The following is a 21,385-nucleotide window of genomic DNA, read 5'->3' as shown; positions in this document are numbered from 1 at the left end:
AGTAGAAATGTATGTAGGTAAATATTGCTGTTAATTATGTATAGTTCTTTTGGTGCATATAAATTGAAATGTTAAAATGAATGTGAGTAAACGGTGAACTATCCCTTTAAAGGGAACAGAGTTGAATAAGGTTTGATGTGTAGTCTAATGGTTAAAGTCCTGGGCTGGTAACCAAAAGGTTGTAGGATTGAACGCCGGAAGCCGTGAGCTAACACCATCGTGCCCTTGAGCGAGTCACTTTAAATGAAAGCATCTGCCAAATACGAAGCATGCACATATAGCTATAGCCACACTACAACAACAACAAGTCATTCTACAAAGCTGACGACACCAAACAAACATGAAGAAACTACTCACGTCTTTCTGTCTACCGTATACTGTATGCACACACACACACACACACACCAAACACACACAGTAATACAACACTAACGTTTGAGGGAGTTCTATACCTTCTGAGAGAGACGACAGGAAGCAGCTTCCCTGAACCCCAAAACAACTTCTCTGTGCCACGCCCAGGCCGCCCTTCTCCGAGTCTTCCCTAAACACCACTTCCTGCAAAACTGGGATACAGCCGAGGGAGACAGGCATTTGCTTTTCTCTGTGGCACTGGACATGAATACCACTCCACAACACACACAGACTCTCGCTGAGACAGCCGACAGCCGACCGCTGGCCATTTCACAACTCCAAACACACTTTTCAGATAAAGTAGCTTCGAGAAACATATTTAATAACATGTTTTTGTGTTTAATAAAAGGCTGCGGAGTCATCAAATAGAAGAACACTTATATTCCTAAACAGTGCACAAGATAAAATGCTTTATGTACAAACATAACATTTGATTGTACTGTAATTCACAAACCAGAGCTGACATTAATCATCAGAATAGACAATATGACGTTATATGTGACGAATTTATGTCAGTTCCATGCTATTAAAATCCGCCATAGTTCTGCTGTATATCTGGATGAGTGTGTAGTACCTGGGTAAGGATGGATTCCGTTGGTAAACATGGCCTCCGCTGGGGCCTGGCCGTTGGCCTGAGGAGGAGGCAGCCCTGTGAAACCGTTGACACTGATTGGAGATGGAATGCTGGTCACCGTGGGAGCTGTAATGCCAGGGGGCGTGCTTCCACCTGAGAATATTGGAATTTCTTTTTGATGATTTAGACAAAAATATATGTAGGTAAATATTGCTGTTTATTATATTATAATGGTGCATTATAAATATTGTTCTTTTGTGTGTTTCTTTAGTGAAAAACATGCCTTTATTATTTTTACATTTTAATTTCAACAAGTTTTTATTATTTGCATTATACATTTATTCTTGCATCCAATATTTAACATTTCAAATCTTCAGATTGGATTTTCGAATCCTCTGATTGGAAATCCGATTAAGTTAGAGTCATGTCTCCATTGTGATTGGTTTAAACCAATGTGATTAAACATCATCAAAAGAAGAGAAAAATGGCAAAATGATAGCCATAAATAATTAAAAGACTTAAAGGGATAGTTCACCCAAAAATGAACATTCTGTCATCATTTACTCTCCTGCTATTCACTCACCCTGTATGAGTTTCTTTCTTCTGCTGAACACAAAAGAAGATATCGTGAGGAATATGGGGAACCAAACAGTTGATGGAACAGGGTTGAGCGTGGTCAAAGATATATCGATCGTAGAATCTTCATTCTAATGATCCGTGCAGGCGCTAATGAGGCATCTACGTATACATCTATGACCACGCTCGTATTTTGACCTCACTTAGCAGAAGTTATGGCGGAGCTCAGAGATGATCATGTTCGTCTGATAAGAGGTAAAATAATAGCATAAATACTGCTCGGTTTCTCGCAGAAACTGATCCTTTCGCTAGATAATACCCTTATTCATCATCTGGTATCGTTTAAAGCCCTTTGAACAGGCACGTGCAGAGGGGGGGGGGCTTTGGGTGCTCGAGCCCCTGCCCTTTTTCAAAATGAATCAAAAGTGCCCCTTCTCAGACAAATATCAATGATAATATCGTGGTCAATAAAACTAAATAAATGTGATTATTATAACATGACAATGTATACAGTAGTAACGAACGGCTCAAAAGTCGGACAATTTCTGTTGAGGCGTTACCATAACGCGTTGCTATGGGTCGCGTGCGTTTTGATTGACAGTTGATTTTCCTCTGTTCGGAAGCGGCTCTCGAGCCAAATATGGTCCTTTCAGAGAGTGTGTGGCCTTACGGGAAAAAAAGTAAACCAATATTTTTTTTTCATCCATAATGAGAGCTAAAGTGTTGATTTAATTACAAATCTATATATTATATATTTTCAAGTATTACACAATTCACCAATGCCCGTTTGTAATGTATATACACCAACCAATCGTGATCTGGCAAAGCAAGTTCAAATTCCATTGGGCGATGTGAAGTGGAGCGGTAATTTTCTGTTCTTATTCATAAATCGGTTGAAAATTACATGGACAGACGAACTAACATTTGTGGAACGATTTCCTGCGGTTTGTCTCATTTTATAAATTGCATCACTGACAAAATGGATTTTAACAAACAAATCCCTGCACAACACCACAGCAGCAGCAGCAAAAGTCGCATTAATGGTAAGTGTTAAATTCACTTGTATTTATGTATATTGATACACCGTTTACTATTTCATGAAACTATCAAAGTTAACAAAAACCAAGTGCCACCTACAGGCCTATTATGTGAAGAGTAGGCTGGGGAAATGGTTACATGAAAGGACTTTATTATATTACCATTTTTGAATATTATGCAGCATTATGAAAGTCTCTTATGTTCATCAAGCCAGCATTTATTTGATAAAAAACAGCAATATTGTGAAATATTATTAAAATAATGGTTTTCTATTTTAAAATAATTTAAAATATAATTTATTCCTGTGATCACAGCTGGATTTTCAGCATCATTACTCCACTCTTCAGTGTCACATGATCATTCAGAAATCATTCTAATATGAGGATTTAATGTCAATGATGGAAACTGTGATACTCTTTTCAAGATTCTTTGATTAATAAAAAGTTAAAAAGAACATAATGTAATAAAATTTCACAATATTAGGCTACTGTTTTTTTCTGTATTTTTGATTAAATAAATGCAGGCTTGATGAGCATAAGGATAAATATAAATATATATATATTTACGTATTGCCCCTTTTTTACATTTGAGCCCTTGCCCCTGAAGAACTCTCTGCACGGCCCTGCCTTTGAAGCTCATTTGGACCTTGGACCGTTTGGAGCCCATTGAAGTCCATTATATGGAGAAAAATCCTGGAATGTTTTCATCAAAAACCTTAATTTCTTTTCAACTGCAGAAAGAAAGACATGGACATCTTGGATGACATGGGGGTGAGTAAATTATCAGCAAAAGTTTATTTAAAAGTGAACTAATCCTTTAAGGGTGAGTAAATAATGACAGTGATAATTGTCATATTTGGGTGAACTATCCCTTTAAGGCCCGTTCACACCAAGGATGATAACTATAACGATCAAGATATAGATCTAAAAATCGTTCTAAACATAAAATAATAGCAGAGTCCATACCACAACTATGATACCTGCACAGACAAACAGTTGTTTTTCCAACTGATGAACGATAAAAACATTGAAAGCTCAAGCATTTAAAGCCGAAGACGACATAACTGCAGCGGGCGCTTGGAATAAACAGAATGATTTGTCCGCTGGTGTGGACGCTAATATAGTTATCATCATAGTTATTGGAAAGTCAGCATGTGTGTGTTTCCTCACCTGATGTTGGGGTCATGGGAGCTCCTGGTAGGCCGTTGATGGTGGCCATGTGTTGCATTTGTGCGGCAGCAAAAGCCGCCATAGGGCTGAGGTATCCTCCCTGACCCACTGATGCCATCAGCGCTGCCTGCTGCTGAACCTGATGGGGAAAAGCATGCACACACACACACACACACACGCTACTTTAAATATATATATAATACCATGCTAAGATAACATAATCATATAATGAATGGAGCACTGTGTATAAACAAGACATTAGAGTCAACGGATTTTTCCACTGAGATACTGCATTTTTGTTGGAAATAGTTTATAATGAGAGAGAGAGAGAAGAGAGAGAGAGAGAGAGAGAGAGAGAGAGAGCTCTTGCCTGTGCATAGGCACCGTACGCTCCAAACTGCAGGGCCATCGGATTGAAGATGCCCATCTGACCGGCCATCTGCTGCATGCGTCGAATGGTCCGTTCCTTATCTGTGTCTGCAAACTTCACCACCAGGCTGGAAGAAGCGCCCTGGAACACACACACCCACACACCCCAAACACACCAATTGAGGATACTTTGTGCATTAAACGTGCTAAATATACAAAAGTGCAGGATCAGATGTGCTGGCACTCACAGGCATGGTTTGGCTGCCGTGTAAAGCACTAATAGCGGCCTGAGCTTCCGCATGAGTGGAATACTTCACAAACGCACAACCTGAAGAGAGAAAAACAGTCAAAAACACCCTCTTCAACATGTACAGACATTTTTTTGGGGAGTTTTTCTACCTGGGTCCTGGGACAAGAAGCTGTTTTTTTAAAACTCCAAAAACGTTATTTTTTTGTATTATACTGTATATAATAGGGGTGTAACAGTACACGTATTCCCACCGAACCGTTTCGGTACAGGGCTTTCGGTTCGGTGCGCGTGTGTACCGAACGGTTACGAATGCAATCTTTAACAGTTCACAGTCGGCTTGTTTTAAGCGCGGAACACACTTCAATCCTAGTTCCCACTCGAACATATTAAGTATTCAGTCCATTTTATCACGAAATTCAAACGATGCCGTTTTGATGCTCTTTAATGTGACGACTGATCACTGTATAGGCGCGTCAATTCAAGCGGCCGCGCGCGAGTGAACGCGATCATCTCTTCCAGAAGAATAAACATCTTAAGGTATGTTGAGGATAACACTTACTGAAACTCATATGTCGTGAAATCGCTCAATCAGTGTTTCAATCGCGGAAAGACAAACAGCTTGTAAACGATGTCATGCAGAATTTAGCCTACCTCAGAGTCATATATATATATTAATTCTACTTAACCTTTTAGTGATGTCTTGATTATTTAATGCTATGTTTAGATAAATCTGTCATGAAAATGACAATCACTAAGATTATATTTCAACAACGAATTGGAGAAAAAACATAATTTTATAATTAGATTTAGGAGTTAATGAAAAAACTGCCTTATGTGAAGTTTACATTTTTGCACACAATGTGTTATTTGAGTGTTGATTATCCTATAACTAAACATGAATATCAGCTGAATGGCTCATAGTTTGGGCTCTGTTGTTAACCTTTAATATTATAGTAATAATGTGCAAGTAAGGGCTCCCTATATAGTTTACAGCATTATCTTTAAGAAACGTTTAGTTATTTAAGGACAGACACAATTTTTTCAGTAAACCACTGTTTAATAAAAAAAAAAAAAAGCCATTTTTTAAAACTGCTGTACCGAACCCGTACCGAACCGTGACTTCAAAACCGAGGTACGTACCGAACCGTCAGTTTTGTGTACCGTTACACCCCTAGTATATAATAAAAAACGATACACATTTAATGTTTTTTAACGGACCTTTAAAATGTGTATACAAACATACAAATGATTGTGTATAGACTGTGTATAGGGTGAAGTCAAGTCATCATTCCAAGAGGGAGAGAGAACCCAATAACCTTTGCTGTTTCCGTCAGGACCTCTAAGGATGGTGCACTCCTCAATGCTTCCGAAGGACTCAAAAAGGCGCCGCACGTCGTCCTCACATTGCTGCTTATTCAGCATGCCAACAAAGAGTTTTCTGTCTTCTGAAACAAACGCAGAGAAATCGTTACGTATTATACAGGACGACGACATCTATCTGATGTTATTTCAATAAATCCACACAGCCCCTTATTCTAGTTTGACTTTATTTGAAATCCTGTTTGCATTTTTCCAGAGTATTTGCAATCATTTCAGAGCTTTTTATTATTAAAGATGATTGAATCTGATAATACTCGAAATAAATAAGCATGAGCTAATAGGCTACTGCAAAAATGCAATTAAAAGGCACCATTACTAATTAAAAGCCCCCGAATAAATAGAAGCTTTTCAAAACACATTCACTCAATCGTGCTTTTTATCGAAATCCAGCAATCCACTAAGAAACTTGTTGGTGCTACTGTATAATGAAATGAGTTTATGAGCGAGAACCTTTCGCCTAGCCGATTCTGCCACCTCAGGAGTCCTTGTTTATTGTTTGTGCTTTTATTTATCAGATTATGTAGACATTATTGAATTACACATCAGCGTGAGGGGAACAAAAGCGGTATTGTTTCAGGGTTTTATTAGGCTGTAATTGCGGTGTCAATGCTGCATGTTTTAAACTCCAGACAAGGCACAGAGTTAAAAAACAAGGCACATATTTATAGGGCGCAGAGGGAATTGAACTGGATACGGCAGTGAGTAAACTTGCATACACATACATTTATCTTGCTATATAAACAGTGACACACCATGTTTTTTTTAAATATAAAGAATATAAATATAATTCAATTAATATAGATTAACCCGGACCCTAATAAAAAACAACATAATTGATTTATTACTATAATACAAAATTACTATATTTTTCATCATACCATAGATTTGTTTTCATTTGCAACGCTTCACTGCCACAGCATATCTTTTTAAAGATGGTTTGTCTGATGATTTAGCAATTCCGTTTGTTTTAATATATTTCCCTGACCCTTTGTGCAGTGCATTCGTGTGTAATTACAAGAAAATGTGCTTTAAGCAACTAAACGTTCCGTTTAAAAATGCTAGTGGGTTTGCATAGGTAAACGTACTTATATCATTTCACATAAAAGTGTATGTGTAATGTGTGTGTGTAAGTATGATGGATGGTGCCGCAGAGATATTAATGAGCACTATTGTGTATAGGGGGTATGTGTGTTCATGTGTTTGTTCACGGCCGATGCTCACTAACATGCTTTGACAGGGTGTCCTTGCCCAGTCAACAAGACTAATCTCTAGTCCGGCCTCTCACTGTGGGGAATGTTTACAAGTGTGGTGCGTGTATGCGGAATAAGACAAGCACACACTACACAGGTAAACACAGGCTAAATCAAAGGTAGAAAGGTGAAATAAGTAATATATAATGTATGCATTTTATACATTTAAATGTTATGATTTTTATAAAGAAAATAAAAGATACAAGAATAATAAATGTACAAATAATTTACATTAAAAAAAATATTCTTCTTTCCCTTGGACAACAAATGAAACCAGAAATGTATCAGATATTTTTTTTTTGGCATAAATCTATTACATTTATGAACATCAGTAATGTTAATAGAATGTCTGTTCAAAATAATCTAGTCTTTAATAATGTTCACAAAATGTATACATGATTCATGGAATTTTTGTTATTAATGTTTCAGAACAATGGCCAGTTTTTTCAATGTTTTAAACAAGTTTTTTTTCTTCTTCTTGGTAATACAAATGTTAAGGGAACATTTCATTTGATAATTTTGGGTTACACTTTATTTTAAGGTGTCTTTGTTACAGTGTAATTATATATTTAAGTACTGAGTAACTAGGTAAAATGTTAATTTTGTACTTACTATAAGGTTAGGTTTAAGGTTAGTTGCATGTAATTATGCATAATTTGCTGTTATAACTATGGTAAGCACATGTAACATACACTGTAAAAAAAAACGGTAATTTTCTGGCAGCAGGGGTAGATAAAACATAGATAAACTGTAAAAAAAAAAAAAAAAAAAAAAAAAAACCCTTACAAAAACGGTAGCTGTGTTGGCCAGAACTTTACCGTACCTTTACCGTACCCTAAGGTTACCTTTACGGTAGCAACATTTACGGTTTTACGGTATAGTACTTAGTTTACTGTCTATTTTACAGTTAAAAAACTTATAATTTAAAGGTTTATATTGTAATAATTACATGTACACTGTAAAAATTTACAGTAAAAAATGTATTCATTAACTGAAATAATGTTAAATTAGCAACCTATTGAAATACTACTATCTGTTATGTTCCTTTGATATATACTGACAACCACCAATCACAGTGATGATGAGAGTCACATGATGAACTCATCAAAAGCAGCTTTTAGGAGGACAATACTAATATATGGAAGGTGTCATTCACACAAACACTAAACACCATCATGGTAACACACAAATTTAAAAAAACGCAATAAACATTAATCTAACAACATTATATGTAACATAAAACCTTAATGTACATAAATGATTAGAAAAAAATAAGAAGAAACAAAGTTATTTCAATGAAAATACATCAAATGTGACGTGTCACGCAGGGAATTCTGGGAATGTCAATTTACGTTTTTCCGTAAATTACACGACTTGTTCTTTTTCACTTCCAAAAACTGTAAATGTAACTGTATTTTACTGTAAAATTAAATTAAATGTAAGGTAAGATCTATTACAGTTATTTACCGTATATAGTACAGAACCCTTCTGTTAACCAGTTAACTGTTTTTCACAGTAGCATTTTTACAGTCTTTTACCGTTAAAATCACGTAGATTTTTGTGTTGCCTAATTTTGCAACCATTTTGGGAATGTTACTATTCGTTTCAAAACATTCAAAAGTACCATTCCCAAAATGGTTGCAAAATTCTAAAATGGAATGTTCCCATAACATTTGTATAACCAAGAAAAAAAAAATTTAAACGTTGAAAAATCTGGACATTTTGAACGCTCAGAAATAACATTTTCATGACTCAATGGGAAGGTTAGAATATATTTTTGTTCGCTGGGATGCTCAATTTTCACCTGTTTAAACATGTCCTATATAGTGGGATGGTGTAGAAAAAAGCTATTTAGAAGAACAAGTCTGTTGTTTAGTGGTCTCTAACCAGTGTCTTCAACTGTTTCCTTTCATTCTCTCTGATATCCATCCTTATTTTGCTCTTATGACCACCCCTGCCTGCTCTCTAACTCTCTAAGTCTCTTTCTGTCTCTCAGTTCCTTTCCTTGTCTTTCCCACTTTGACCTTTAGCTCTCTCTCTCCATCCCGGCGTTTCACTTTAAATGACTAGTGAATGGATCGGTCGGGGACGGCACATCAGTTTTGCCAGTGGAATCAGAGGGCTTTGCAGGGACATATATTGCGTTTTTACAGGGCTAACAGGGGGATAAATTCAGCTGTCCATCATGACGAAGACAATTAATCTGTCGAGTGTGAGTAAAGGAAGACACTCTCAATTAGAGGATGGAACGCATGGCATGAAATGAAAGTAGAGACTGTGAAGGAAGGAGAGGTGCCTCCATCTCTGAGTCCTCTATGTGTATGTCTCGTTCTCTCTGTGGGTCGATCAATCTTGGTTATCAGGAAAACCTGACCCAAAACGAGGGAAAAGACGAGCTATCTCTTACCAAACAACTTCCACTCAGTCTGTCAGTGACACACACACATGCATAGTCAATGCACAGAAACTCGGTCTCACATTCACATGGACACAAACACACACTTAAAAATAAAAGCTTAAGCTTTACAGTCTGATGACATAAAGCACAACCTTTTAAATTCTATAAATATTTTCAGCTAATATGATATAATAGGAGAACCTTTTTATGTTCTTATGATGTCATAGGAGAAATGTACGTTCTTATGTCATAAGATAACCTTTTTAAGTTCTTATGATGTCATAAAGGAACTTTTAAAATTCTTACAATTGAAATTTGTAAATACAACAAACATTGAGTATGTTTTACAAGAAAATACTATTTCAGTCTTTCTACTTCTAAATTTCACATTTAATTTAATGTTACTTGCCATTTCTTTGTAATTATTTATGAAAAATTACATAATTATTTATGCAAAAATTACGTAATTTATTTGACATAAATTATCAAATTTACTAGCAATTTCTAAATGAAAATGGTTTCAAAGTAAATTATACACAATATTTTCATTGTATGATGCCATAGGATAACCTTTTTAAGGTCATATGAAGTCATATGGGGGTGATTTGATTTTAAGTTCTTATGATGTCATATGAGAACCTTTTTAAGTTCTTATGATGTCATAGGGGGGCAATTTTAAGTTTGTATGATGCCATAGGATAACCTTTTCAAGGTCTTATGATGTCATAGGGGGGCAATTTTAAGTTCTTATGATGTCATAGGGGGGCAATTTTAAGTTTGTATGATGCCATAGGAGAAACTTTTTAAGTTCTTATGAAGTCATAGAGGGGCAATTTTAAGTTTGTATGATGCCATAGGATAACCTTTTAAAGTTATGATGTCATAGGAGAATCTTTTTAAGTTTGTATGATGCCATAGGATAACCTTTTAAAGTTATGATGTCATAGGAGAACCTTTTTAAGTTCTTATGATGTCATTGGAGAACCTTTTTAAGTTCTTATGATGTCATTGGAGAACCTTTTTAAGTTCTTATGATGTCATAAGAGAACCTTTTTAAGTTCTTATGATGTCATAGGAGAACCTTTTTAAGTTCTTATGATGTCATTGGAGAACCTTTTTAAGTTCTTATGAAGTCATAGGGGGGCAATTTTAAGTTCTTATGATGTCATTGGATAACCTTTTTAAGTTCTTATTAAGTCATAGTGAAACCATTTTAAGTTCTTATGAAATCATAGGGGGGCAATTTTAAGTTCTTATGATGTCATAGGTGAACCTTTTTAAGTTCTTATGATGTCATAGGTGAACCTTTTTAAGTTCTTATGATGTCATAGGAGAACACTGTTAAGTTCTCATCAAATCCTAGGAGAACATTTTAAAGTTCTTATGATGTCATAGGAGAACCTTTTTAAGTTCTTATGAAGTCATAGTGGAACATTTTAAGTTCTTATGAAGTCATAGTGGAACATTTTAAAGTTATTATGATGTCATAGGTAAACCTTTTTAAGTTCTTATGATGTCATAGGAGAACACTGTTAAGTTCTTATGATGTCATAGGAGAACACTGTTAAGTTCTTATGAAGTCATAGTGGAACATTTTAAGTTCTTATGAAGTCATAGTGGAACATTTTAAAGTTATTATGATGTCATAGGTAAACCTTTTTAAGTTCTTATGAAGTCATAGGAGAACACTGTTAAGTTCTTATGATGTCATAGGAGAACACTGTTTAGTTATTATGATGTCATAGGAGAACCTTTTTAAGTTCTTATGATGTCATAGGAGAACACTGTTAAGTTCTTATGATGTCATAGGAGAACACTGTTAAGTTCTTATGATGTCATAGGATAACCTTTTTAAGTTCTTATGATCTCATAAGAGAACACTGTTAAGTTCTTATGATGTCATAGGATAACCTTTTTAAGTTCTTATGATCTCATAAGAGAACACTGTCAAGTTCTTATGATGTCATAGGAGAACAATGTTAAGTTCTTATCAAATCCTAGGAGAACCTTTTCAAGTTCTTATGATCTCATAGGAGAACCCTTTTAAGTTCTTATGATGTCATAGGAGAACCTTTTTAAGTTCTTATGAAGTCATAGTAGAACCTTTTTAAGTTCTTATGATCTCATAGGAGAACCTTTTTAAGTTCTTATGAAGTCATAGTGGAACCATTTTAAGTTCTTATGAAGTCATAGTGGAACCATTTTAAGTTCTTATGATTTCATAGGAGAACATTTTTACGTTTGGTCATACTTAGGGTCCATTTCTCACTATTAACTTACTATTAACTACGACTTTTGCCTAAATAAACTCCTAATTACTGCTTATGAATAGTTAGTAAGGTAGATGCTAAGTTTAGGTATTGGGTAGGATTAAACAATATAGAATAAGGTCATGCAGAATATATGTGCTTTATAAGTACTAATAAACAGCCAATATCCTAGTAATATGCATGCTAATAAGTTCTCACTAGTTAATAGTGAGAATTTGACCCTAAACTAAAGTGTTACCTTATGTTCTTATGATGTCATAGGGGGACATTTATAAGTTCTTATGATGCCATAGAAGGAGTTTAATGTCTTATGATGATATTTTTTAACGATAATTCTTCTTTCTCTGAATGTGCATTTCGAAACACAGAAAAAATTAAGCCAGGTGCTCTGAAACACCAGGACATAGATGTTTTTTGTTTGTTTGTTTTTTTCATTATCCATTCAGAGAGAGAAGAATTAACGGTACAACTATTGCCCGAAATAAGAAAGTGGTTCTTCCAGCACCTCAGTGGAGGGTATAATCAGACAAAAGGAGTGACGAACACTTATGTAAGGCGTGTGAGGGCCGACCCATGTATGACTGTCGGGTCTCATCGAGGTGCGTCATTATACGTGACTCTTAAGAAGAGGACATCTACTGGTAATGGTGACACTGATGTAGAGTGACAGGAAGGTGGGGAGAGGAATAGAAAAGGAAGAAGGAAAAAGAGGAGTGGAAATCTACCTCCTCTGCTCTCACTGTCAGCTGGCTTCACCTGGATTGGCCTGTTCATCTGTGCAACACAAAGAGAAGAACGAGGGAGGGGGAAAGACAGAAGACAGACAGAAAGAAAGAAGGGAAAAAGACAAGAGAAGACATTAGATCTGTAGCACCAAACTATTTAAGTGAAGTGTTCACTTGGTGGTATACGAGTCATCGGTGTCCATATAACATTTGGTGAAATGCCCTAAACACAAAAATCTGCTAGAGTTTCCGAGCTTAAATCATTTAATTCAAAATTAATCATAAACATTCTATTAAAAATATGATTTGCCATAATAATAAAATTTTTATTAAAAAACTGGTCTAATAATTGATAATTTATTTCTTATTAAAATTCATTTTAACAATACATTTTCTCTTCATGAATTTAGATTTTTCCATCACACGGCCATTCGCCTCGAAATAACTAATTGTAAATGACATCATGAAGAGGAAGTGACATCATTTGAGTTTTGAGGAGCCATGTTCAAAGTTGTAAAGTTCTATGCTCGTTAAAATATTCATAAATTGTTGTTCTTTTGTGCTTGACACAATTTCTCAAGCACAACATGGCACATAAAAAAACATCTTATTTATTTTCAACTACTGTTTATAGAAAAAAATAGAAGGCCATAACCATCACCATAACAGCAGAGCTGCAGTCATTTTGGTTTAAATTGTTCCTCGCAACATGGATATTATTTAGCTTGAGATGGTGTGAAGCAATTCATTAACAATATAGAAATATTCTTTGTCTGAGAAAATAATGCAAAGCACTTTTGCAAAAAAATAAAAAACCATACCAAATGGAAAATGCAAATGTTTCATAGAATGACTTTACCACAGTAAAAGTCAGAGAGACAAAGCAAAACAGAACTAAATATTAAAAGAAACGCATGCTACAATACACCTCATTTATTTAATCACATTTGCATACATCTGTGTTAATGTGTATAAATGGCACCTGAAAGCAAATGTGTGTATTTGTGTGTGTGTGAGGTCTCACTAAAAGACGTTCACAATCATGAAGTGTTTCGTTCTGCTTCCTTCACTCGTGGCAGATTCCCGACTGACTCTGGCTCAATAATACATGTAAGCCATGGAATGGTCTGCGGCAATCAATTTTTAATAATGCCAATTGTCACGCTGCCAGCAGGAAGGAGACGAGAGGAGAGGAACGGACCCGTGCGCAGTGGCGGATCCTGGCATAGGCGATACAGACAGTCGCACACGGCGTCAGCGGTCTCTGGGGAGGCACGGGGCTCTGCCCCCGAAAATAAGACACAGACTCCACTTCTCTATCGCTCATCCGCAGCGGTTTACTCGCTATCTGCTTCACGCGCCCCTTATGCTGAAAATGACTTGTGACGTATAGCCCCTGTACTTTACTATGCCTCCTCTCACTTCTCTCTGCAGCACTGAAACAAAAAGGTCCTTGAGAAAAAGTCTCATTGCCTGCTAAAGCCAAAATAAGGGAAGCGTAATAGCGCCATACAGTAAAAATTCATCAAATGTTCCTTGGATCCCGATCCACTTGTATGACATTGCAATTTTACTTGGTTTAATAAAAAAGGCATATTTGAACACGTGACCACGATTCAGTTTTTAGTCTATTTTTGAATAATCATTGTGACCTTTTTTTAATAAAAATGCAATTTTTCCTATAAAGCTGTTTTGTTATTTAACAAAAAATGCAGTTGTTTTTTCCACAGCTGTTTTAAATAAAAAAGTTCGCTAACATTTTGTATTCTTTACATTATTAAATGTGAACAAAACAAACATTTAACTGACATCAAACTTTTGAAAAGTAGTGTACATATAAGAAATGAAGAAAAATGAATGAGAAAACGAAAGTAGCAACAAATCTACGAAAGAGAGTATAAAAGTTGCATGGGCATTCCTGTGTTCGTCCTTGCTTGTGCATATTAACGATAAACTAATTAAATACCCTGCAATGCCAATTAAACCGCCAATTATGTGTATTAAAGTCATCTTCCAACTGCATATTTTACTGGACTCCCAGTGACTCGTTTACAACATAAAACACCCACAGTGCACCTGGTCAGCGCACCTGTGGCGTCCTGGCTCTGGTCCAGATGAGCAGCTCTGGGGTTTCTCACTTCATAAAGTTCACTTCATTTTTCAGACCTGATCACTCACTCCTTATTTTCCTCCATCCTCCTCTTTTATTGGCAGTAAAGCCCAGCTAATGTTTTTAATGTGTTTTGATGCATTATTTATTTTACCATGGCTGCTGATAGTGAGGGCGGAGGGAATAGTGAAAAGAGAGAGAGGGAGAAAGAGAGGTAGATTTGGACATAGATCGGGGAGCAGAGCAAGGTCACTGCCACACACACACACACACACACACACACATACACACCGTCTCGGTATCCCAGCAGGCCTCTACTCACATACATTTTAATGTTTCCCTCCCAATGGCACAAATGGACTCTGCTATGTGTGCTAATTGTGTTCCCCCAACCAGAATCTCACCACACTCATACGAGAGTGTTCCTCTCTCTCACACACACACACGGACAACACAAAACACAAAAAGCTGCTAGCTTTGGCAAGCTTAAATATATTAATTTAAAATTAATTATAAATATATTCTTTTAAAAATATTATTCCATTGTGATGATTTTTACATAGTCATCGAAGTTCTTGAACAAAAATGTATAAAAGTTATTATTAAAATATGATTCTATTCTATTAAAATTAGTGGCGTCAAATCGATTAATCACGATTAATCGCATCCAAAATAAATGTTTGTGTATAGATAATATATGTGTGTAATATAATTATTATGTCATGACTATCATAATGTATTTATTATGTATTTATAAATACAAACACATGCATGTAATTATTTAAGAAAAATATATTTTGAATTTTTTTATTTATATATATATATATATATATATATATATATATATATATATATATATATATATATATATATATATATATATATATATATATATATATATATATATATATATATATATATATATATATATAAACAGTATACACATGTAAATATTTCTTAAATATATACATGAATGTGTGTGTGTATTTATATTTACATAATAATTATATACAGTACACACACATATATTATGCAAACACAAACGTTTATTTTGGATGCGATTAATCGTGATTAATCGTTTCGACACCACTAATTAAAATATGATTTATATTATATTATATTATGATAAATATTATTAATGTGTTGATTTTTAGATGCCCATAAAATCTAAATGTTCTTTTACAAATAAAAAAAGCTTGAATATGTTAATTCAAAATAAAGCATAAAGTTATTCTATTAAGAATATGATTTCTATTTAATATTATTAAAATATTATTAATATGTTATTATATTTACATGCTTATACAGTCATCACAATTATTTTACAAATTAAAAACTTAAATATGCTAATTAAAAAACAATCAGTTATTCTATTAAAAATATGATTTATATATTAAATATTATAAAAAATATGATTATGTTATTATTTGTACATGTCCATACAGTCATAGATTATTTTACAAATTAAAAACTCAAATATGCTAATGAAAAATGTCAGTTATTCTATTATTTATATGTATATTAAATATTATTAATATATTATTAATGTGATAATTTTATACATGTCCTTACAGTCAGAGATTCTTTTACTAATGAAAACTTCAATATGCTAAAATTAATTATGAAAAATATTATTTAGATTTATATTAAATATTATTACAAATATTGTTAATAATATCTGATGTTTTTACTTAATTGTACAATCCTGTAAAAAATGACTAACAAAAATAATCAAATGTTTCAAAAAGCTTTTTAAAACTATTAATATTTGGAGAGCGTTTCTCACACACACATGGCATTTCTGCATTCTGAATGAAATGCACTCACACTCCCAGGGTGAATCTGACGTTTACCTGTGGAATGAGATCTTGTGCACACTCAGTACGCGCATTAAAACTGAACGCGGTGGCATGTCATAAAACTGAGCTGAACGAAACATAATGTGGCATTTGGAAACATTTGTCATTGTGCTACGCCACAGGCTTCCACATTACTTCTGAACTGTGATTTCGGAGGCCCTTAGAGGGCTTTCATCCACCACAGCTAGATGGCAGCATTGAGCAGGACAATTTTTAGCCTCCCTTAGCATCACATCACATATTCCAAGAGGGCAAAACCTTTTACACAAAGGAACAGAAAAGCAGAAGCAGAAACAGCCTCCCGCACACATATGCGCAAACACAGACAAATACAAGCACACAAATCCACTCACATACGCACAAAATCACCCATAATTACACAAAATTACCCTTCTTTATAGCACCAAAACACTTTTATCTCTCTGTACCTCACCTCACCAGAAACCTTCTGTCTCCATCTGTACAGGCCCTGCCGTCCGTATCTCCGCCACTGAGCCACAGCATGGCACGGCCTTATGGTGATGTAACTCTCTGGCACACACACACACACACGCCGGGCTAAACGGCCACCGAAATGTACGTGTGGGTGTCACGTCTGCGCTGAGGGAGTATCTTCCACCACGGGGTTCTTTTTTCCTCCTGTTAGCCCATTCTAAAGCACTCCAGAAAGCTGTGTTGAGCTGTTACACACCACCTGCATGTCTAAATCTGCATAATGTCACTGCTTCTCATATTCAAATGTATATGTAATATAGATGCTCTCTGTATGGTTTAGAAAGATAAAGCCTTAGCATGTTTGAACCTGTAATGTTATGGTTAGCATTAGCGCCCAACGGGCCAACCAACACCGAATCCCACTGGTTTTCATTGAATGGGTAATAAAACACTGAGATGATTTTCAAAAATATCTTCTTTTGTATTCCACAGAAGAAAGAAAGACAGGTTTGTAACAACACAAGGGAGAGTAAATGATGACGGAATAAGCATTTTTCTTTAAGGCAACTAGTGTTTATAAAGCTTGTACTTGATGCTACAAAGTAAGCAATGAGAAAATAGAAATAGCAAAACCAACTTTGGTTATGTAAAATATCCCATCTGACCCTTTCTGGCTGTGTTTTGATGAATGGAAAGCATGCAATGAATAATCTATCACTTTTCCTCTGCTCTCCCGGAGAAAAATAAGCGTGATGAATATCACAGCCTTTATATTCAAATACTAAAGGCTGGGCTGTCTGTAAAACACTGTTACAGTGAGCTTTTAAAAAGCCAGGCTTTTAAATTGCAGTCACGTAGCAAGAGCAGAGAGCAAACTTTTCAACAAACTAAGGCAGAACAAAATTCAAAGTTCATTCTCACAGTAGGAACAATAATATTCCTTTCATTTCTCCACAAAGGGATGAGCGTGCTCTTTCTGGGTTTGTGGAGGAGGAGGTAATTCTTGAAGGATGAGCTACCCTGCCTTTGTTGTGCCGGGCTCAGATTGCATTGAGAGTCATTCAAGACACGAGAGCCAGCAAACAAATACTAAATAAAAACATAAAGATAAATTATAAATTTGCAGTCTTGCCGAGAGTACGCTGCAGAGTAGCAGACCTCCCTAACAATGACACGGTTTTAATACAGCAGGGTTCAAAAGTCCACAGAAAAGTGGGGATTTGTAAAAATGTTTTTTTTTACATATAAACCTTTAAATAACCTTAAAGTCACTTTGGATGAACGTGTCTGCTAAATGAATACAAATTAATCCAATAAACTAAGAGTTTTAAGATATCCTGTAAAATAAAGAAGATATCTGTGTGTATATATATATATTAAGGCTGTCAACAGATTAATCGCGATTAATCGCATCCAAAATAAAAGTTTGTGTTTACATAATATATGTGTGTGTACTCTGTTAATTATTATTTATATATAAATACACACACATTCATGTATATATTTAAGAAATATTTGCATGTATATACTGTATATACATTTATATAATCTATAATATATATATAAATATAAATGTTTTATACATAAAAATATATTTTTTTTCTTAAATATATACATGCTTGTGTGTGTATTTATATATAAATAATAATTAACAGAGTAAACACACATATATTATGTAAACACAAACTTTTATTTTGGATGCGATTAATCGCGATTAATCTTTTGACAGCCCTAATATATATATAAATAACATAAATGTATATACAATCAAAAAAGCATGTAAAAAGCGATTCTGATTGGCTGGAAGTTGTGCAATAGAACCTTTTAATGCACGGGTAGTTGTCAGTTGAATCACCGTTCTGTATTAAAGGATTAGTTCACTTCAAAATGAACATTTCCTGATATTTTACTCACCCCCATCTCATCCAAGATGTTCATGTCTTTCTTTCTTCAGTCGAAAAGAAATTACGTTTTTTGAGGAAAACATTCCAGGATTTTTCTCCACACCATTGACTTCCATGACAACCAAAATGTTGAAGCTCCAAATCAATGCAGTTTCAAAGGGCTTCAGAGGCTCTGCACGATCCCAGACAAGGAATAGGGTCTTATCTAGTGAAACCATCGGTCATTTAAAAAAATAAATAAAAAAGACTATACTTTTTATCCTAAATTGTTCATCTTGCGCTGCCCTGCGGCGTTCCAAGGATTGCGCAATCACGTCAGACGTAGGCGGAAATGCCGCCCCAAGCGAACGTGCGAGGACTAATACAAATGCCCTTAACAAAAAAAACTCCTTCTCCAACTTCAAAATCGTCCTACATCGTTGTTTTACCTTTCTTTTTGCTAAAGGGCGTTTGTGCTAGTCTTCGCATGTGCGCTTTGTGAACACGGGGGTGGTACTTCCGCCTATGTCTAGCGTGACAAAAATAAAAATAGGACGATGGTTTGACTAGATAAGACCCTATTCCTCGTCTAAGATCGCACAACGCCTCTGAAGCCCTTCTCTGAAGCCTCTGAATCTCCTCTGAAGTCAATGCAAACTGCATTGATTTGGACATTCAACATTTTGGTTTCCATGGAAGTCAATGGTGTGGAGAAAAATCCTGGAATGTTTTCCTCAAAAAACTTAATTTCATTTCCACTGAAGAAAGAAAGACATGAACATCTTGGATCAGACCGAGGTGAGTAAAATATCAGGAAATTTTCATTTTGAAGTGAACTAATCCTTTAATGCGCGGTTTTCATTAAAGCACACACATCATGCTTAAATCACTCGCACACAGAAACATTCAGGCGCACAGAAACTTATCAACACTGCCCGGTGACTTTTATTAATATAATAGCTTCGCTACTTAATCGCTATAATGAGGGGGTAACATTGCTGGTTTTGAAGTAATTAAACTCACAGCTGTAGAGACATTGAGCAGATGCAAGTAGTTCACATACGCATCTCTCATCTCTCTTGATAACGAATTCAAATAAATGCTATAATCCATTCATTCAAATAAATGTAATCTTACGCACCATCTCTGAGTCTGATTCAAAGCGGGCAGAATACTAGATATAACGAGCCATAACTGACAAAAATATCCATGATAACCAGTCAAATATTGTGCTACAAACATCAATAACAGCTTTAAGGTGTCAATGCAGGCAAATGACCATGGTATAAGCGGGATAATCCACAGCTAGCTGTGCATTAAATGATTTTAATTCACTCCATGCCGCTAAAGTGCGACCATTATCCCTGAATATTTTTTAATACACAGCACTTAAGAGCAGCTTTAAACACCCACTAACACACACACATCTCTTCAATGAGGAAAGCAATCTGTTGGGAACATGCACAGCAACCCAGTGACCTCCACTCAAGCACAATTTCCACTTGGCACTCTCCAAATGTTACTTCCTGCTTCTTCCAGGAACCTTTCCTTCACATTCAGCACAGCCTTATTTTACCCAGAGCACCAGGGGCATCTGCTCAAATTTGGATTTCACTGAATTATTAAACCACCACAGTGGCCATAACTCACACTCATTTTCTTTCCCTCTCTCGCCCTCCCTCACTGCAGCATGTCCTGAGGTAAGTCTTTAAAGCGCCGGAGTCCCGTGGCTCCTTGTAACCTTCCCAAACGACACGGATGGTTGCCTCTTTAAACCCCTGCCACCGTCCTCATCCTCCTCTCCCGGCGCCCGGGACGCCCGTAAAAACCCTGCGCGTTTTACACCTCCCGCAAAAGTGCTTTGCACCTCGAGAGCTTCCGAAGGGTTTCATTTAATGATCCAGGGGTGTAAAATAGCGCATGCTTTGGAGGCACATCTATAAATTGTGTCAAATGAATATGAGACAACTTTACCGGAGGGGGGAGACAGGAAAGTGCTCTTTCAGGGCCCGATCCGGTGTGAATCCGCACGGAAACTTTGCCAAAACAGGTGCATTCTGAAGCACCTGGCTAATTAAAGACAGTTTTTTTTTTCCAGAAATGTCATTTGTGCACTTTATTGTAAAAAGGACTACTAGGAACTCAAATGTAATGTCATGCAGTGAAAGACATCAGTTAATCGAACCCAAAAAGACACGAATCTGCCATCTGCCTGTGAAATATAGACATTCAAGGGTTTTTCCTCTAATCTTTTTAGTTCTGTTTCTTAGTATCTGTGTCAATTTTTTCCTTTCAGCTTGAATGTCATTAAAATGACACAAAACAGCATTCCCAACTGATTTAATTTTTTTATAAAGTGACATTTCACAGAACATTTGTTGGGAAATAATGTAGGGCAGGATTTTACGCCTCAGGATTTGAATGGATTATGAAATATGTTATTGGTTATTATTATTTATCCCCGCTCATGATATTTTTCTTTAACCATGCACTAATGAATCATGCACAAAGATATTATTTAGTCTGTAAATAATGTCATATCAATTTCACATTGTTTTTTTTCTTTAAAGTTTCTTTAATATTGTTCTTGTGCTTACCCCTCATTTTCCCCAATGCAGTAAAGTAATAGTTTTATTTTCCCTATTTATAAAGTGCAACAGGAACTTGAGGTGAGACATGCTCTAATGG

General features: G+C 35.5%; 1 protein-coding gene across 1 annotated transcript in view; it reads right to left on the bottom strand.

The window, feature by feature from the left end:
- The window catches only part of celf4 (CUGBP, Elav-like family member 4), a gene marked incomplete at its 5' end in the record, with an annotated part of 104,350 nt that overhangs the window by 10,491 nt on the left and 72,474 nt on the right, over positions 1 to 21,385 (bottom strand). The window contains 7 exons of the mRNA XM_079834941.1: positions 453 to 563; positions 986 to 1,138; positions 3,769 to 3,907; positions 4,139 to 4,279; positions 4,386 to 4,465; positions 5,704 to 5,832; positions 12,411 to 12,459. Coding sequence (XP_079691067.1) covers positions 453 to 563; positions 986 to 1,138; positions 3,769 to 3,907; positions 4,139 to 4,279; positions 4,386 to 4,465; positions 5,704 to 5,832; positions 12,411 to 12,459 — 802 coding nt within the window. The remainder of the gene's footprint in view (positions 1 to 452; positions 564 to 985; positions 1,139 to 3,768; positions 3,908 to 4,138; positions 4,280 to 4,385; positions 4,466 to 5,703; positions 5,833 to 12,410; positions 12,460 to 21,385) is intronic.

Source organism: Gobio gobio, assembly GCF_949357685.1.
Source record: "Gobio gobio genome assembly, chromosome: 14".
Taxonomy (NCBI): Eukaryota; Metazoa; Chordata; class Actinopteri; order Cypriniformes; family Gobionidae; genus Gobio; species Gobio gobio.
The sequence above is the reverse complement of the archived record's forward strand: the minus strand, read 5'-3'. Positions and strand labels throughout refer to the sequence as shown.